We start from the raw sequence: 21,068 nt of genomic DNA, 5'->3' as shown, positions 1-21,068 counted from the left end.
TCCAATCTACTGGTACCATTGACAACACAAAACACATATTAAACAATCTCACCAACCATTCAAGTACAGTCACACCCCCTTCCTTCAACATCTCAGCTCTCCCACCATCCATACCAGACGCTTTTCTTACTCTCGTTTCATCTAGTGCTCTCCTCACTTCATCTATTGTAATCTCTCTCTCATTCTCATCTCCCATCACTGGCACCTCAACACCTGCAACAGAAATTATATCTGCCTCCCTATTATCCTCAACATTCAGTAAACTTTCAAAATATTTCGCCCATCTTTTCCTTGCCTCCTCTCTTTTTAACAACCTTCCATTTCCATCTTTCACTGTCTCTTCAATTCTTGAGCCAGCCTTCCTTACTCTCTTCACTTCTTTCCAAAACTTCTTCTTATTCTCTTCATATGAATGACCCAATCCCTGACCCCACCTCAGGTCAGCTGCCCTCTTTGCCTCACGTACCTTGCGCTTTACTTCCACATTTTTCTCTCTATATTTTTCATACTTCTCTATACTATTACTCTGCAGCCATTCTTCAAAAGCCCTCTTTTTCTCTGCCACTTTTACCTTCACTCCTTCATTCCACCATTCACTGCCCTTTCTCATGCTGCCTCCAACAACCTTCTTGCCACACACATCACTTGCAATCCCAACAAAATTTTCTTTTTACTTACTTCCACTCCTCCTCTAAATTGCCAGTTTCTCTTACTTTTACTTCGTCATATGTCATTTTCAACCTTTCCTGATATTTACTTTTTACCCCCGGTTTTATTAGCTCTTCAACCCTCACTAGCTCCCTTTTACATCCACCTACTCTATTCCCCCACTCTTTTGCTACAACTAATTTTCCTTCCACCAAAAAATGATCAGACATACCGTTAGCCATACCCCTAAACACGTGCACGTCTTTCAATCTTCCAAACCTTCTTTTAGTTATCAACACATAATCCATTAATGCCCTTTCTACTACTCTTCCATTTGCCACTCTTACCCATGTATACTTATTTTTATCTTTCTTTTTGAAAAAGCTATTACTTATCACCATCTCTTGCTCAACACACATATCTACCAGTCTCTCACCACTCTCATTTTCACCTGGTACGCCATACTTCCCAATGACACCTTCTACCTCTCCAGCGCCCACTCTAGCATTTAAGTCACCCATGACAACTACATAATTCCTTCTACCCAGTCCTTCTACACACCTAGTTAATTCATTCCAGAACTCATTCCGCTCTTCACTTTTCTCACAACCTGGCCCATACTGACAAACGCCCAACATTCCCTACCCAACCTAACCCTTACCCACATTAACCTAGATGATATCTCCTTCCATTCCACTACTTTACCTGTCATCCATTCACTCAGCAATAAAGCCACACCCTCTCTCGCTCTTCCCTTTCAATCCCAGACACTCTACCAGACATTGCACCAAACTTCACTTCACCCTTTCCTTTTATCTTCGTCTCACACAAGGCCAATACATCCATCCTTCTATTCCTAAACATACTTCCAATTTCACATCTTTTACTCTCTATCGTACTACATCCACGCACATTCAAACACCCCAAAACTAGAGTGCGGGGAGCAGTCACTCTCCCCCCAGCTCCATCTCTTTGTCGATGTCTCACAGGATGTAGATACAGGAGAGGGGGTTCCCAGCCCCCTCGTCCTGTCCCTTTTAGTCGCCTCTTACGACACGCAGGGATAACGTTGGCGCTATTCTAATTTTTTATATTGCTGTATACCAAAAATATGAAAATATAGAAAACTACTATTTCCTAGAAAAATACCCTTAATATAATGTACCTTTGTCATCAACAGGGGATGAATAGAGAAGAGCACCAAGGATTCGAGTGAAAATTCGTTGGCATTTTGAGCGATTAGGATAAATAATTAGTTCACTCTTGTTAACTCGCTTAATTATCATCTCTGGAAGTTTACTTTCCAAGTCAGAATGCAATTCCACCTGAAATAAAAATTTATTTAAAATTAAAATAGAAAGATTTGCATACATTTCATCACAAAAACATATCATCATAACTAAAAACTCAAAGTATGATTGTAAGTCGAGGACAATGGCTCCTAAACTTACAACTACAGTATATATAACTCCTTTAAATTTTTAAGAGTGATTTTTGATTGCAAATTTACTTTAGCAGTAATAGTGTAGCCAGTCAGCCCAGCTCCCATAGGAAACAAGAAGCATTTTGTCTATGGTATCATGATTGATATACAGTAAGTCTGGTGGAAAGGTATAATGACTTGCTTTTCTACTTCTTTCCTGTCCTCTCTTGGGGATAAAGCATTTGTAACATTGCAAGCAAGATCTGACACTGATGCTGGTAAGTTAAATTTCTGAGTAGTACTTTTATTACACTGTTATTGGACTGGATCTATCATAAGTAGTTTTCTCCCATCCTTCCTTTGTCAAAGGGATAAAAGTGGAATGAATACCTAATCATCAGCCATATGGTGCCAGATATTTAATTCCAGATTGCCTCTCCCCTTTGGAGAAAGAGTCCTTCATCAACTAAGGATCGTGTATATAACCAAGTACAGTATTTGCTCGGCGCTATCAGCCTAATCATTCTTGTGTGTATAATGGAGTCCTCTGCCTTGCTACCATATGTGACCAAGAAGTCAGGCATACACCAAGGAGGAAAAATAATCAATTATGTTCTATGGTGATTTCCTACCAACAAACTAAGTCTCCCATTTTTAAAGGATGTAAGGTTTGTACAGTAATACCCCACCCTGTGTAGTTAATTGGTTCCAACACAGTCAACGTAAGGAGATTTTTTATGTAGGTCAAATTTTTGCCTCCTAAAGTGACTTGTAAGGTCCTTATATGTAAGCATACTAAACATGCAAAAAAAAAAAAAGACATAACCGGCTATCATTTTATAAAAGCTAGATACAATTACTGTACTGCATTAACCCTTTTACCCCCAGGCTCTTTGGAAATTTCCAACCCTTAACCCCCAGGGGGTTATTTTTTTCCCAGCACATTTTGCAGTATATTTTTTTTAAATTGCTCTAACAGCCTTAATTTTTGTCATAGAGAGGTCAGGTTGGTCTCATTCTCTTGGAAAATGCCTGAATTTTCTTAAAAAATTATCAAAAATATGAAAAATAAAAATTTTTATAGCATTTTTTTGCAAGGACGTACCGGTACGTCCATGGGGGTATAGGGATGGGTTTTGTGAAACGTACCAGTACGTCCTTTGGGGGTAAAAGGGTTAATAAGCTATCATGAGAAGTGCAGTACAGAACAGCACCTAATCATTATTTTACGATGTAGAAACGGACATAGAGTCAGGCAAAATGATGTAAAGCTTATTATATTTTTGTAATTAATACTTAAGGATGAGTGGCATAAAGTCGGAATCAAGTACTGAAGTAGATTGAACCAAACTAAAGAGTGGTATTACAGTAGTGTACACAGTCTGCATTTTAAAGGTAGTTTGTATTTTAACTAGCAATACAAATCTGAGTCCTATAAGGACAAAATTTCCACCTCAAGCACACCTCTCAGTCCCAAGCTGAAGGTCAGAAGTGAAGCATCTTTGATAAGAGAGTGAGCATGGCTACTCGCCAGCACTCATTACCTGTCACTAACTACCTAGTTAATAATTTTACAGCCATTCAAGCTCTGCTGGAGATAATTCCCTATTATAAAGGAATAAGGTTTGCATTGCTAGAAAGAATAAAAATTACTTTTAAAATTAAAATTTTTAAAATTTTATTGTTTTTTATCACAAAAAGAAGAAATGTCTTCATGATCTAAATATACCAAAAGAGACTAACATTTCAAAGCAGCAGTAGATTTTTCTAATGTATTTTTGGATATTGGCAGAAGGAATGTCATTGCCTAAATATACCTAAAAAGACACAGCAGCAGTAGAATTTTCTAATACAGTTCATTTTTGTTTATTGGCAGAGAACTCTTAACATATGAAAAACAAACAACTAAATCACTGACCTGCATAGCAATTCTCTTCAACTGAGCATTCTTCTTGACACTCTCAATATCCCCCACAGCCAAACCAATGAGTAAATTCATCAGCAGGATAGGCATTAGGATCATGAAGATCACAAGGAGAGCTGAAAAATAAAAAATTTACAGTAATAAAAACATGTTTTTCTGTATATACAATTCTAATATAAAAGATATTTATAATTCCAAAGAGAGAACTGTCGGTATTACGATGAGAATCCGATTAAGTAATTTATGATTACCAAAATTCTGAGCCTTTTTAATAACCTTGAGACATTTTAACCTTTTGTTAGCAGTGCACAATATATACTTATCTGAATGTTTACAAACAATTCTACAATGTATGATATATTGTATTTCATGAAAGACAAGTTCTCACATTCCTATATATTGAATTAAAACATGAGATCTAAGAGGATAAAGTAATAGCAATTTACAATAAAAGTTTTTGATGTAAAGGTAAGAATCAAGTTTGTAAATACAGTAAACTATGAAATTTTTTGATCGACAGACTGAGCATACAATAATATGATATTGTGTAACTATAACTTCTGAGTGCTCTTGTATAGTAAACATCAAAACTTTTTTTTTTTAAATCACATCATACATTTTCAAAAGCATCAGATTAAAAAAAAAAACATTAAAAAAAAGGTCTGGCTGCTAAAATAAATTTCTGGGCTCGAACCTGTGCCGCCCAGTGAATAAGCTCCATTTAGCACTTATTCTTAGGTAATTTACTGCTAAATATACCAGAGAAAAAATGTAAAGGAGTGCTAGGTTAACTAGCTCGCTCACCTATTGGTGTCGGTATAAAATTGGGCGTATATTCCAGAGGTCCCGCACTATTTAGATTAATCCACGACAGAAAACCCCAATAGAGGAGAGCCGTTCAACCTCACTCGGTACTACTAACAATGCATCCGCTCAGAACTCAACTCCTTTTAGCACGACGAGTATAGTAACCCGCATTTTTGTTGTGCTCTCGATTTTGGTTTATTTTCCATTGAATTATGGCTTCTTCGTCGGTTTCCCAGGAGACACCGTCTAAGTTAAGTACCAAGCTGGGTTTTACTGTGTTTTGAGCAACCTAGATCGTTTAATATTTATATTATAGGAGTTTATTCTCTTCGTTCATTTCGATCTTGCTTGATTTCACTACAGTTGGTACTCCTGTTTTTGAGAGCTTTTAAGTTTCACTTGCGGTGTTACTATGTGTATTATTTTTATTATCAAATATTATTTGTTATTGTGAATATTCATTATTTAGCGTTTAGAATCCTCGTGGTTCAATTTTAGGGCCGATATCATTTACATATCGTTATGGCTGCCGACCTTCGTGCTAGGCGGCAATGTTATTTTTAGCCATCAGGTGTGTCTTTTGTGATTTAATTATTATGTTGCATACCTTGCCCAAAATTTTCTATGTGTTTATTCATATAATTTTTAACGCTATTATTATTATTATAATGAATATTTGTGCCATTACTCCGTTTGATCTGTCTGGTTGGGGATCGTCAGTTGGTAGCCCTGCTGCCTCGTATCACGTGATCCTCCCCCACGCTCCCCCTCTAGCTAGGTGGGCGACTAGGCTTCTCCCCCCTCCACTAAGGGACCGTTGCCTTCCCTCCTTTTAGAGGGGGTAGTTCAGTGTTTATGGACTTTGTCCTCCGGGTGGCCCGGCGGGTTCGTCTCTGTCTAGTCTGGTTGGCCACCGATCAACAGAGTTGGATCCCGGTGCACCCTATTTTATATTCACTTTTCATTCTGGCTTATGTTATACGAACCCTCCGGGTTCGGTTGGCGGTTCTTAGCTACAGTTCTGCCCCCCCTATTATTTTATAACATTTCCTATGATGATTATATATGACAGATCACTACCCCGGAGTCCCTAAATGAATTGGTATTGGATATACAGTGATACCTCGGTACTCGACCATAATCCGTTCGAGATCCGTGTTCGACCTCCGATTTGTTCGAGTACCGAATTTTTTTTCCCCATAAGAAATAATGGTATATATTCTATTCCGTTCCCAAGCACTCGAACAGGCCCAAAATATTAATAAAACGTGTACCTAAACAACAATAATTATCTAAATGTGTATGAAATGGTCAGAAAATCCTATAAAACAATTTTAAACCATTTACTGTACTAAAATAAAACAATTTTAAACCATTTTCTGTACTGTAGTGAACATACCTTTGAGCAGCGGTTCGATGGCATACAGGGATGGATGTGGAGAGGATGGAAGGGGGAGGTTACTGCTTGGAAGGAGAGTCCCCTTCCATGATGTGGCGGGGTAGTTCTCCTTCAGGAGTTGTTTCTCTCTCCAATGAAAGGGTGGGCAGATCTATTTCAGGGGTTTCTTCTCTTCTTTGTCTCTTCTTTGGAGGAGAAACAGGCTTTGATGTAGCAGCTTTCTTTTCTTTTGTGAAAAACTGGTCTATTGTTAATTGTTTCTTCCTCCTCTGCAGTATTCTTCGAAAATGATACATGACACTATCATTAAACATATGCACTGCCCGGTTTGCTACTGCAATTTCTGGGTGGTATTTTTCAGCAAAAGCCTGCACATCTGCCCACTTGGAACAAATTTCATTGATGAGAGAACTTGGAACATCCTCCCTTACCTCATCCTCTTCTGAAGATTCCTGCTCCACAATCAGATCCTGCTGCTGTTGTTGTTGCAGGTGCAACAATTCCTCCACAGTCAACTCGGTAGAATGGCTTTCTACAAGCTCATCAATATCATCCTTGTCGACCTCAAGCCCCAAACTCCTGCCCATGACAACAATTTCCTCAACGACATCAGTGTCATCAGAAATTACAGGGGTAGCAGTGCTTGGACCCGCCTCTGGTTGGAAACCTTCAAACTCCCTCTCTGTGACACATGATGGCCACAGCTTACGCCAGGCAGAGTTCAATGTCCTATAGGTCACACCTCGCCAAGCTTGGTCAATCATGTTAACAGAGTTGAGGATGCTGAAGTGTTCCTTCCAGAATTCCTTTAGGGTCAACTTCGTGTCACTGGTCACTTCAAAACACTTTCTGAAAAGGGCCTTGGTATAGAGTTTTTTGAAGTTTGAAATGACCTGTTGGTCCATGGGCTGGAGTATGGGAGTAGTATTGGGGGGCAAGAATTTGATTTTGATAAAGCTGTATTCTTCTTTCAAGTCATCCTCGAGACCTGGAGGATGTGCAGGAGCATTGTCCATAACCAGAAGACATTTCATTGGCAAGCTCTTTTCAATGAGGTAAGCCTTAACCTGGGGGGCAAACACTTCGTTTATCCACTCAGTAAAGAATTGTCTTGTGACCCAAGATTTAGTGTTCGAGCGCCACATAACTGGTAGTGCACTTTTACAAATATTATTTCGTTTGAACACCCGGGGGTTGTCCGAGTGGTACACTAACAAGGGTTTGATCTTGCAATCGCCACTTGCATTTGCACACAGCAACAATGTTAGCCTATCTTTCATTGGCTTGTGACCTGGCATCTTCGTCTCGTCCTTGGTAATGTACGTATTGGCTGGCATTTTCTTCCAAAATAACCCAGTCTCATCACAATTAAAGACTTGTTGTGCGATCAAATTTTGTTCATTTATGTACCGATCGAATTCCCCCACGTATTTATCGGCTGCAATTTGATCCGAACTAGCTGCCTCCCCATGCCTAGTAACACGATGAATACCTGTTCTATTACGAAACTTTTCAAACCAACCCCTGCTCGCTTTAAATGTAAATGAATCACTTTCACTGGTACTCGGACTTTTCTTCACTAATTCTTCATAGATATGCAACGCTTTTTCACAAATGAACGCTTCACTAACACTTTCCCCGGCCAACTGTTTTTCTTTAATAAATATTAAAAGCAACTTTTCCATCTCCTCAATCACTTGTGGCCTTTGCTTAGTTACCGCCGTAACTCCCGTTGCAACATTCGCCTTCTTAATCATTTCTTTATGCTTTAAAAACGTAGAAATGGTCGACTTCGCCATTCCGTATTCTACCGCTAAATCGGACACTCGTACACCATTCTCATATTTCGCTATAATTTCCTTCTTCAACTCGATCGTTGTTCGCACTGTTTTCCTCTTCTCCTTCCCCTTAACACTCATTACTTTCTTGGGACTCATTATGAAAGCTAAAAAAGCAATTAAAAGCACTGAAAATCACTAAATCACAACGAATGCTGATCGCGCGTTGTCTGAGTGACGCTCTCGAGAGAACTGATGCTTCCCGAACAAGCGAGAGTGGCCGAGATGGCGCGATCATCACAAAGCCCATGCGGTCGTCACGTGTTCGGCTGGTCGAGTACCGAATTTTTGGTCGAGCACCGCAGCAAAAATTTCTCGAAAATTTTGGTCGAACTCCGAATTGTTCGAGTATAGAGTCGTTCGACTACCGAGGTATCACTCTTTTATTTCCCGGCCCGGGTCTACCCCGCCCCGGGAAATCAGACACCATGTGTCTTAATTCCTTGTTATTGCATCCTTTTTTATGCTCCCGGCTTGACCGGAATGGATTGCTATACTTTAGTTTCAAGTTAGACTTATGTTTAGGCCCGGGTCCTCCGGTCCCGCCCCTATGTAAGAATATTACAGTTAAGCTCTAACCTTGCGTTAGATCTATGTTAGGCCCGGGTCCTCCGGACCCGCCCCTACCTAAGAATATTACAGTTAAGCTCTATTCTTGTGTTAGACCTATGTTAGGCCCGGGTCCTCCGGACCCGCCCCTACTTAAAGAATAGTACAGTTAAGCTCTAATCTTGTGTTAGACCTATGTTAGGCCCGGGTCCTCCGGACCCACCCCTACTTAAGAGAATTACAGTTTCTCATATACTATTCTTTTTATAGATGGTGCATTGTCTGACGCCGGCCTGTGCAGCTGTTCTGCACCAGCCTTGTGGCCACTCCGTCTGCCGATCTCACGCCCCTTGTGGGGTTCAACTGGAAGACGTTGTGGTATGGCACCCGGATAACTGTGTGATTTGCTTCGACCTCATCACTACCCTTGGATCTGACTCGGTGAGTCCCGTTGGCTATATTACCTTCTTATTTATTTTACCATTAGTAAGATATCTATGGTCTTGAAGGACCATTGGGAGTCTTCCCTTTTATAATTCCCACTATTATTTCAGGCATCCCCGGAGCAAAAGTCTGCGGCTCGGGCCACACTGAAGGTGTGGGTTGGGGGGTTTGCCCGGAATGTGAAGTCTAAGCGGCCGTACGTCCTATCTGAGGACTACTGCACCATGGTTTACCCCAACGCCAAGTCTTCAGCTGCTGTGGCTAGGCATGTGGCAGCTCCCATCATTGCCCACATTGATGCCACTATAACGGGTCTCATCGACCCAGAGCAAGATCCATCGGACGCCCCCGGAGGTCTGGAGGACAATGTTGCCTCCATGAACCTGGACGTCGAACCAATGTTACTAGACGAGCCGGCTACAGGTAGGGTGGTAAGTGAGGCAGGTGTGTCCGGCGCTGAGATTCCTATCCTCAGCCCCGCTCTTTCTTCTTCTTCTGATCGCTCTTCTTTTCATGGATTTTCTGGGGACCGTGATTCGTCTCAACGATCATACCCGGTTCCCCCTAAGGATAAGTCTACTTCAAGAACCTTACCCAAAGCTCGCAAGCCTCACAAGACTTCTCATGGCTCTAAACATTGTACGAACTCGTCTTCAAAGACCTCTGGTTCCTCCTCTAAGTCTCACGACCCGGGAGTTCATTCCGCCCCTCCTGCTGCTAGCCCGGGCCTTTCCGAATCAGCCATGCTTCGCATCGTGTCGGAGATGCAGGCAAAGTTGGTTTCGGAGATGCAGTCGAGGATGGACACGATGTTCTCTAACTTCGGTCAGAGAATTGGGGCTTTAGAGCAAGGAGCTCCGGAGAGAGTCCAAAGCTCTCTCATCCCGGATGCCTCTAAGCTCCCGCCGTTTGCCAAGAACAACCCCTGGCGTATGGCTCTTCATTCCCCGTTCTCAGACGGAATGTTGACTCTGGAGGGCCTTGGCACTCGTCCTCTAGAGGACTTTGAATTCTTTCCTCCTGGTCTGGCATTTCCATTTCATGGTTATGCCAGGCTTACCGAGGAAGCTTTAGTTCGATTAGACAAGGTCCCCAAAGAGACGGTCATCTTCCCGAAGGAGCAAGCCCAATCTGTTTGGGCCAGATTTTTGAACGACATCGGCTGCACTAACACCATGCTGACGCCTTATAAAAGCTCCTTTACGATGTTCTTAATGGACAAGAACACCTTGACTCCATGCGTCAATAAGGTGGCAGAGCTTGCCTTCCAATATGCTCTGGAGGAGAAGCCCTTGCCTCCCATCCGAGAGGTGGATCCAATCTCCCTCCTTCTTCCCTCAGGCATTGAGTGTTGGGACAACGTCCATACCACCTTTACCTCCGGCAAGCTTGCAGCAGACTGTGCCTCAGTTTTGTTTAGTGAGAAGCTTCCCCGTCTCCCGGAATCCCTCATTAAACAGGAATATGATTCCCGCCTACGTGTGGGCCGTACTCTAAACTTGGCCACATCCACGGAGTCGATAGCCTTGACTTACGATACGGAGAGTATTTTTAAGTCTCTCAACAAGGCTACGTTACAGTCTTTATATTATGACTTGTATGACTTCGCTACTGCTAAACGCAGATGTCGCAAGCATGTCCTAGCTGAGGCGATGATTAGGCATGAACCTAATAAGCTCATCCGGTCCTCCTGTTGGGGTTCAAATCTCTTCCCCGAGGATCTCGTAGAGGAAGTCTTGGCGGAGGCCACTAGGGTTAATCAGAGCCTTAAAGCCCGTTGGGGTTTGACCCCTAAACGCAAATATGACCCCGCAAATTATCAAGCCCGGGGTAGGAAGAAGCTTAGACCATATACCTCCACCCAGTTCAGGCAACAGCAGAGTGCTTCATCCAACTTCCGGCTGCCTCTTCCTCCATCTTCTGTTGTCCCCGCACAGCCTTCCACCTCTCAGGCTCCTTCGGACGACTATGTCACCGTTCTGCTCCCTAAGAGTCAGCTTTCTGGTGCCTCCGCCACTTCTCCTGCCTTTAACCAGTCTTACGAGGCTCATAGCTCTTCCCAGAGGTATGGTAGAGGCAGAGGCTACCACCATGGTTCTAACCAGTACAAAGGCAGGGGAAGAGCCTTTCGCAGAGGAAAGAACTTCCGAGGGGGACGTGGAGGCAACTCCTCAAACCAATACTGAGGTGCAGCAGGTAGGGGGGAGGCTCTATGCCTTCCGCAACAAATGGAGGTTCAGTCCCTGGGCGTTCAGTATCATCTCCAAGGGACTGGGGTGGAGTTGGATTCAAGGACCTCCTCCTCCGAACAAATTTCGTCAACATTCCACTCCGGACCTGGTCGAATTTGTCCAGGATCTTTTACAAAAGAACGCCATACAAGAAACGAAACATCTGAAGTTTCAAGGTCGGCTGTTCAGTGTCCCGAAGAAGGATTCAGACAAGAGAAGAGTGATTCTAGATCTATCCCTTCTCAACTTGTCCATTCAATGCGACAAGTTTCGAATGCTTACCGTCTCGCAGGTGCGGACCTTACTTCCCCGTGGGGCCGTCACCACCTCTATCGATCTTACAGACGCCTACTATCACGTCCCGATAGCGAGACACTTCCGTCCGTACCTAGGCTTTCGCTTAGGGGACAAAAGTTACTCCTTCAAGGTGATGCCTTTCGGGCTCAACATCGCCCCAAGGATCTTCACAAAGTTAGCAGAAGTCGCTGTTCAGGAACTCAGGAATCAAGGGATTCAAGTAGTAGCCTATCTGGACGACTGGCTCATTTGGTCAGACACCTCCCAAAATTGCATAAAAGCCACTCACAAAGTCATCCATTATCTTCAATCTCTAGGCTTCCAGATCAACTTCAAGAAGTCCCGTCTTCTTCCAAAATCGAAGTTCCAATGGCTCGGCCTGCAATGGGATCTTATATCTCATACTCTGTGTCTTCCCAGACCCAAGAGGTTAGAGATTGCAAGGAACACCAAACGCTTTCTCAAAGACAAAGTAAGTTCCAGACGACTCCAAGAGAGGATTCTGGGGTCCCTTCAGTTTGCCTCAGTGACGGATCTTCTTCTGAAGGCAAAATTGAAAGATATCAATCGTGTCTGGCGTTCGAGGGCGAACCGGAAGCTCCGGGACAGGAAAGTCCGCCTTCCTCCCATTCTACGGGAAAGACTTCTTCCTTGGACAAGAGCAAACAGTCTGTCAAAGTCAGTTCCCCTTCGATTTCCGCCTCCGGATTTAATCATTCACACAGACGCATCCTTATCAGGTTGGGGCGGCTATTCTCAGCTCAAGAAAGTTCAAGGTCTTTGGACTCCCTTGTTCCGCCATTTTCACATCAATGTGCTAGAGGCCATGGCAGTTCTTCTAACCCTGAAACGTCTCGCTCTTCCCAAGAAACAACACCTTCGTCTGGTCCTCGACAGCGAAGTGGTGGTCCGCTGCCTCAACAGAGGAGGGTCAAAGTCAGGGCCTCTGAACCATGTTCTAGTAGCCATATTCTCCCTAGCAGCCTCGAACCGTTGGCATCTTTCAGCTGTCCACCTGGCGGGAGTCCGGAATGTAGTGGCAGACGCCCTGTCCCGGACCTCCCCTCTAGAATCGGAATGGTCACTCGATCTAAAGTCATTTCGGTGGATTCTCTCTCAGGTTCCCGGTCTCCAAGTGGACCTCTTCGCCACGGAATCCAACCACAAATTGAGAGTATATGTGGCTCCCAATCTAGACCCTCAGGCTTACGCCACAGACGCCATGTCACAGAATTGGGACAACTGGGAAAAGATTTATCTCTTTCCCCCGGTGAATCTTTTGCTGAAAGTTCTAGACAAACTGAGATCCTTCAAGGGACAAGTAGCCTTGGTCGCACCCAACTGGCCCAAGAGCAACTGGTATCCTCTCCTGCGGGAGTTGAGACTATACCCTCACCCGATACCCAATCCGGTTCTGTCTCAGATAGTACAAACACGCGTTGTGTACGCTTTCTCAAACATTCAGAGCGCCCTCACTTTATGGACTTTATGAAGTTTGCGGCTATGCATGGTGCCAATATTGATCCTCAAAACACCTTGTTCCTAGAATCGGATAAACGGGATTCCACCATCCGCCAGTATGACTCTGCAGTTAAAAAGTTGGCAAAATTTTTAATAGACTCAGACGTGAACTGTATGAACTTGAACCTTACAGTCACTTTCTTTAGATCTTTATTAGAATCAGGTCTGGCAGCCAATACTATCACCACTATTAAATCGGCTCTGAAAAAGATCTTCCTAGTGGGTTTTAACATAGACTTAACCGACTCTTTGTTAGCTTCAATTCCGAAAGCTTGTGCCAGACTGAAACTGGTTACTCGTCCTACCCCGGTGACCTGGTTCCTTAATGACGTACTCAAATTGGCTTCTGATACCATTAACAGTTCTTGTGATTACATGCCCCTTCTCAGGAAAACACTTTTCCTGGTGAGCTTGGCTTCCGGGGCAAGAATTTCTGAATTGGCAGCCTTGTCGAGAGACCCGGGTCATATTGACTTTCTGCCTTCGGGAGAGGTCCTTCTTTCTCCTAACAAATTCTTTTTGGCTAAGAATGAAGACCCTCAAAACAGATGGACCTCCTGGAAAATTGTTCCCCTCACGCAAGATCCGTCTCTGTGCCCTGTCACTACTCTTAGGTCTTATTTATCCCGGACCTCCTCTAACTCCTCGGGGCCTCTATTCGTTAGAGAACAAGGCGGTACCATTACTATTAAAGGGATCAGGCAACAAATTTTGTATTTTATTAAACAAGCTAACCCTGACTCTTTTCCTCTTGCACATGATATCAGGGCGGTTGCTACATCGGTGAACTTCTTTCACCACATGAATTTTACAGACCTCTCCAGGTTTACAGGGTGGAAATCACCGTCAGTGTTCAAGAAACACTACCTAAAACATTTGGAAGCCCTAAAATTTTCTACAGTAGCCGCAGGGAGCGTAGTTACTCCCAGGTAAATCACAGGTTAAGACCTTGTCTCTTTATCTCTCCCTCTTACCTGCCTCATTTATACCCTATTGTATTCGTTGGTTTCGCACTTGAATACTGTTATTATATTTGTAAATTTTTATATACTCCTGAGTATCTGTATATATTATCACTCACGGCATTATTATACCTATAATTGTTTTTTTGGTACTCATCTCTGATTAAAGCATCCTGTATTTCCCTTACGCTTATGTTTTTTCCTTTATTTTGCAAGTTTGGTGACATTTTCTCTTGTATAGATTCACTGGGCGGCACAGGTTCGAGCCCAGAAAAGGGATTTTGACGTAGGAAAAATCTATTTCTGGGCGAAGGACCTGTGCCGCCCAGTGAACCCTCCCAGCTCCTCTCCCTTGGAGTCCCCAAACTTTGGGTGCTAAGGAGTTGGGTTCTGAGCGGATGCATTGTTAGTAGTACCGAGTGAGGTTGAACGGCTCTCCTCTATTGGGGTTTTCTGTCGTGGATTAATCTAAATAGTGCGGGACCTCTGGAATATACGCCCAATTTTATACCGACACCAATAGGTGAGCGAGCTAGTTAACCTAGCACTCCTTTACATTTTTTCTCTGGTATATTTAGCAGTAAATTACCTAAGAATAAGTGCTAAATGGAGCTTATTCACTGGGCGGCACAGGTCCTTCGCCCAGAAATAGATTTTTCCTACGTCAAAATCCCTTATTTGTCCAGTACTTCCTATAAAAATAGTCTATATACATACTGTACTATGTAAGTCAGTAAAAGCAATAAACCAAATGTTAGGCAATTCTTACACATACTATAAAGTACAATATATAATGCAGTGTAACTTGACATCCCTTCTTAAGAACTGTACATACCTAATAAAACATTGTGCAAACTCTTTAATATCAAATACTCTACAACGGTTTACACATTAATACAACACTAATAAAAAATTGCAATTTTTAAAACTAATAAAAATTTAAAATTTTTATAGTTGTGTACAGTATATACAACTGCAGAGCACATACCATACTCCAAAATTTATACAGTTAACCCTTTTACCCCCAAAGGACGTACTGGTACGTTTCACAAAAGCCATCCCTTTACCCCCATGGAAGTACCGGTACGTCCTTGCAAAAAAATGCTATAAAAATATTTTTTTCATATTTTTTTGAGAAAATTCAGGCATTTTCCAAGAGAATGAGACCAACCTGACCTCTCTATGACAAAAATGTTATTTTCCTTAGTAAAATAAATTTTTGAATATACTTACCCGATGATCATATAGCTGTCAGCTCTGCTGCCCGACAGAAAAACCTATGGGCGGAATACGCCAGCGATCGCTATACAGGTGGGGGTGTACATCAACAGCGCCATCTGTCAAGTAGGTACTCAAGTACTCGATGTCAACAAAGAACCAATTTTCTCCTCTGTCCACTGGGTCTCTATTGGGGAGGATGGGTGGGTCCTTTAATTTATGATCATCGGGTAAGTATATTCAAAAATTTATTTTACTAAGGAAAATAACATTTTTCAATATTAAACTTACCCGATGATCATATAGCTGATTCACACCCAGGGGGGTGGGTAGAGACCAGCATTACATGTTGACATTATTATGAGCTAAGTATTCCGTATTTTATTTTAGCAGTTATTCAAAATAACAAACATAAAATAAATAAGTACCTGGTAAGGAAGTCGACTTGAACAATTACTCTGCCTTTTTAAGTACGTCTTCCTTACTGAGCCTCGCGATCCTCATAGGATGCTGAGCGACTCCTAGGAGCTGAAGTATGAAGGGTTGCAACCCATACTAAAGGTCCTCATCAAAACCTCTAATCTAGGCGCTTCTCAAGAAATGACTTTGACCACCCGCCAAATCAAGTAGGATGCGAAAGGCTTCTTAGCCTTCCGGACAACCCAAAACAATAATAAAACATTTCAAGAGAAAGATTAAAAAGGTTATGGAATTAGGGAATTGTAGTGGTGGAGCCCTCACCACTACTGCACTCGTTGCTACGAATGGTCCCAGAGTGTAGCAGGTCTCGTAAAGAGACTGGACATTCTTAAGATAAAAGACGCGAACACTGATTTGCTTTTCCAATAGGTTGCGTCGAATATACTTTGCAGAGATCTATTTTGTTTAAAGGCCACGGAAGTTGCGACAGCTCTAACTTCGTGTGTCCTTACCTTCAGCAAAGCTTGGTCTTCCTCATTCAGATGGGAATGAGCTTCTCGTATTAACAGTCTGATAAAATAGGATAAAGAATTCTCTGACAAAGGCAAAGATGGATTCTTAACTGAACACCATAAAGCTTCAGACGGGCCTCGTAAAGGTTTTTAAATAGAACTTAAGAGCTCTTACAGGACATAATACTCTTTCTAGTTCATTTCAAACCATGCGATAAGTTTGGAATATCGAACGATATTGGTCAAGGCCGAGAAGGCAGCTCGTGTTTGGCTAGAAAACCAAGTTGGAGAACATGTAGCCGTTTCGGATGAGAATCCGATGTTCTTGCTGAAGGCATGAATCTCACTGACTCTTTTAGCTGTGGTTAAGCATATCAGGAAAAGAGTCTTAAAGGTGAGATCTTTCAGGGAGGCTGATTGAAGCGGTTCGAACCTGTCTGACATAAGGAATCTTAGTACCACGTCTAAATTCCAACCAGGTGTAACCAAACGACGCTCCTTCGTGGTCTCAAAAGACTTAAGGAGGTCTTGTAGATCTTTATTGTTGGAAAGATCTAAGCGTCTGTGACGGAAGACTGATGCCAACATGCTTCTGTAACCCTTGATAGTGGGAGCTGAAAGAGATCGTTCTTTCCTCAGATATAAGAGAAAGTCAGCTATTTGAGTTACAGAGGTACTGGTCGAGGATACGGATACTGACTTGCACCAGATTTGGAAGATTTCCCACTTCGATTGGTAGATTCTAAGGGTGGATGTTCTCCTTGCTCTAGCAAACGCTCTGGTTGCCTCCTTCGAAAAGCCTCTAGCTCTCGAGAGTCTTTCGATAATCTGAAGGCAGTCAGACGAAGAGCGTGGAGGCCTTGGTGTACCTTCTTTACGCGTGGCTGACGTAGAAGGTCCACCCTTAGGGGAAGTGTTCTGGGAACGTCTACTAGCCATCGAAGTACCTCGGTGAGTTATTCTCTCGCGGGCCAGAGGGAAGCAACTAGCGTCAACCTTGTCCCTTCGTGAGAGGCGAACTTCTGCAGTACCTTGTTGACAATCTTGAACGGAGGGAATGCATATAGATCTAGATGTGACCAATCTAGTAGAAAGGCATCTATATGAACTACTGCTGGGTCCGGGATAGGTGAGCAAACTATTGGGAGCCTCTTGGTCATCGAGGTTGCGAAGAGATCTATGGTTGGCTGGCCCCAGGTGGCCCAAAGTCTCTTGCATACATCCTTGTGGAGGGTCCAATCTGTTGGAATATTTGTCCCTTCCTACTGAGACAATCTGCTATGACATTCAAGTTGCCTTGGATGAACCTCGTTACTAGTGAAAAGTCTAGACCTGTTGACCAGGTGAGGAGGTCCCTTGCGATCTCGTACCATGTCAGAGAGTAGGTCCCTCCTTGCTTGGAGATGTACGTCAAAGCCGGGTGTTGTCCGAGTTCACCTCCACCACTTTGCCTTGAAGGAGAGACCTGAAGCTTTTCCAGGTCAGACGTACTGCCAGTAGCTTCTTGCAGTTGAAATGCATTGTCCTTTGACTCGAGTTCCATAATCCCGAGCATTCCCTACCGCCTAATGTCGCACCCCAGCCTACGTCCGATGCGTCCGAGAAGAGAACGTGGTTGGGAGTCTGAACAGTCAGGGGAAGACCCTTTCTAAGGTTGATAAAGTCCTTTCACCAAGTCAGACCAGACTTTATCTTTCCGGAAACCGGGATCGAGACCGCTTCTAGCGTCTTGTCCTTTTTCCAGTGAAAAGCTAGATGATACAGAAGAGGACGGAGGTGTAGTCTTCCAAGTGACACAAAAGAACCACGGATGACAGTGTCCTTACCAGACTCATCCACAGCCTGACAGGGCAGCGTTCCTTCTTCAGCATCTTCTGGATGGATAGCAGGGCTGGGGGTTGATCGTCTAGTTCAGCAACGTCCTCATCAGAGGGTTCCTTATCCGAAACTGATGAGGAAACGGCAACGGAGTGGGCAACGTCTGACTCGCTGAATCCGGTCGCACTGGTGGATGCGTGACGGAGCCGGACGCAATATCATGGTACTGCTGCACAGTCTGTGAACTGTCAACCATGGGGACGCGAGGAAGTACAGCGTCAACCCGAAACTGTCTAGACTGTCTGGGTTGTGCAGTCAACACCCTACCGGGTTGCTGAGGTTGACGCACTGCGTCACAACAAGTCACCTCTGCTGGTTGTTGAACGTCTTCCTAGTGACACACTTCAACAACCACCTCCGAGCGTCGCTTAACGTCAACGTGCGACTGGCAACCCAAACTGGGTCGCATCGGTGGAGGAACCACCTCAACTGGCAGACGCGAGTAGGATACCTCAGTTTCAACAGGGCGCACAACCAACCGGAAGGAAGGTTGTTGGCCAGAAGGTTCTTCTCCGTAAAAAGTCCTCTATCAAGGACACAAGCTTTGACTGCATGTCTTGCAGCAAAGCCCATAGGGTCTACGGGAGCAGGTGTGGCAACAGACGGGGTTAGCGACTGAAGCGGAACCATTTACCATCCCTGGAAGCCTTGTTATGCTTTAATTAAAGTCCATAGTAGGCTAAGCAGCTTAAGGCTCCTCTCCAAATGACAGAGTCCTCAAAGGAATATCAGTAGGAGGGAGAACAGCACTTTCTCATCCACAGGAACCTTGTCCGAGAAAAGCTAGGTTATCTCAGTGAGGGTCTCACTGGTGCATAAGCAGCAGAACAGAAGGCAACGTTATGTAACTGCTTGACAGTCTGTGAACTGTCAAAAACTGAACTGTCAACCACAACAGGTGCGTGAGGACATACAGCACTGGTGCATTAGCAGCAGACCAGAAGGCAACGTTATGTAACTGCTTGACAGTCTGTGAACTGTCAAAAAACTGAACTGTCAACCACAACAGGTGCGTGAGGACATACAGCACTGGTGCATTAGTAGCAGACCAGAAGGCAACGTCATGTAACTGCTTGACAGTCTGTGAGCTGGCAACAACCAAAGCTGTGTGGGGAAGCCTCAACTCCTGACTGACTAGTCTGCTGCGGGTGAGTGGCGGTAACCACAGTGGGTTGCGGAGGCTGACGCACCGTGTCAAAACACGGCAGCTTAACTCCACCCTCCTGTTGTTGTGGTAGCTCACGCACGGCAACGGAGTGCTCCGTGCGTCTGTGGGAGTCAGCATGCGTCTGGCAGGGTCGACTGCGCATGGGTGGAGGAGCTCTCACAGCCGGAGTGTGGGAGCAGGCAGCCTCAGCGTCTGCTGAGCGCACAACCGTGGCAGGTTGTAGGCTAACGGGTGCAGCGCCAACCTCTCCGCAGCCGGAGTGTGGGAGCAGGCAGCCTCAGCGTGAGCTGGGCGCACAACCGTGGCAGGTTGTAAGCTAACGGGTGCAGCGTTAACCTTCTCCGCACGAAACTCCTGCATAACCGCAGCTAACTGAGTCTGCATAGACTGCAGTAAAGACCACTCAGGGTCTACAAAAGCGGCAACAGACGGAGCTACTGTCCGTTGTGACTGAGGGTCTAAAACAGCGGGTGCGGCAACAGACGGAGTTACTGCCTGTTGCGGTACCACCTTGCCTCTCTTGGGAGGTGTGCAGTCGTCGGATGACTGCAGCGAGTCCGAACTGACCCAGTGGCTACACCTGGGCCGTTGGACTTGCGCGGAAGGGACCGACTTGCACTTAATAAGCTGCGAGACTTTGGTCCAAGGTTTCTTACGAGAAACCTCTTCCGAAGACGAGAAGTAAATGGGCTCTCTCGTCTTTGTGTGGGTGGGGCGATCTTGGGTAGATACGCCCGAAACCACGGAGGGAAAAACGTCTGTTCGCTGATCAAGGCCTGAGGAACCCATAAGTCGTTCGACATTACTTCTCCCCTGGGCTTGGGAGCTTGCAAGAGGTCCCGGACTAGGTGAACGACAGGCACGAACAGACGAACCCTCGGACGCAACACTGTAACACTTTGCGCATATCACTTTATCACTTTTGATTTTCTGTTTTGCACTTATTTCACTGAAATCGAAACTTTTACTGATTTCTACCTGAAACACGCAATCCTACCCTTCATTAAAAGGTAGTAATTGCGAAAACAGTCGTATAATGCACAGAAAACATATATAAAGATAAAGAATTCAGTGGCTGGGAAAGAGACTAAACACTAGATCAAATAAACTACGTTTACAATCTCTCACCGCACATAGCTTGGGAACAAGAATAAAACCCTAGAAACGTTTTACCTTCTTCCCCTACAGCGACTAGGGAGGAGAGTAAAACGAGAACAACGTTACCCGCTTGAACGAAACGTTTTATCTCCTCTCACTCCCTCCGTCTCTATCTCTCTCTTTCTCTCTAGATTTCGCACCTGAGAGAAGAGCCCAATTATACAGTGAACCCTCGCTACTTCGCGGTTCGACCATCGCGGATTCACCACTTCGCGGATTTTTTCCATAACCCCTATATATACAGTAATATATATATATATATATATATATATATATATATATATATATATATATATATATATATATATATATATATATATATATATATATATATATATGTATGCATGTATTTATGTATATATGTAGGTATGTATATGTGTATACATATAAATATATATATATATATATATATATATACACACACACACACAATATATATATATATATATATATATATATATATATATATATATATATATATATATATATATATATATATATATATATATATATATCTAAAGTAGGAAGATGTGATGTAGTTCTAAAGGAAAAGTATGGGAAATATCTCTGGGTAATAAGCAAAGCTCTACCTCCAGTTTGTTTCTACATTATGATCAGAGATAAATGTAAACAAAACATTGGTTGCCATTTTTTATCGTGCTTTTTAGCAT

General features: G+C 43.6%; 1 protein-coding gene across 4 annotated transcripts in view; it reads right to left on the bottom strand.

Moving 5' to 3' along the window:
• Nucleotides 1-21,068, bottom strand: part of TrpA1 (Transient receptor potential cation channel A1) — a 279,964-nt gene that overhangs the window by 49,090 nt on the left and 209,806 nt on the right. For all 4 annotated transcript variants that reach the window (XM_068393457.1, XM_068393455.1, XM_068393454.1 and 1 more), the window contains 2 exons: nt 3,990-4,111; nt 1,814-1,973 (listed from right to left, as the gene is read on the bottom strand). In XM_068393457.1, the coding sequence (XP_068249558.1) occupies nt 1,814-1,973; nt 3,990-4,111 (282 nt within the window). The remainder of the gene's footprint in view (nt 1-1,813; nt 1,974-3,989; nt 4,112-21,068) is intronic.

This window comes from Palaemon carinicauda, chromosome 19 (assembly GCF_036898095.1).
Source record: "Palaemon carinicauda isolate YSFRI2023 chromosome 19, ASM3689809v2, whole genome shotgun sequence".
NCBI classification, from domain to species: Eukaryota; Metazoa; Arthropoda; class Malacostraca; order Decapoda; family Palaemonidae; genus Palaemon; species Palaemon carinicauda.
This window is presented reverse-complemented; position numbering and strand designations above follow the sequence as displayed.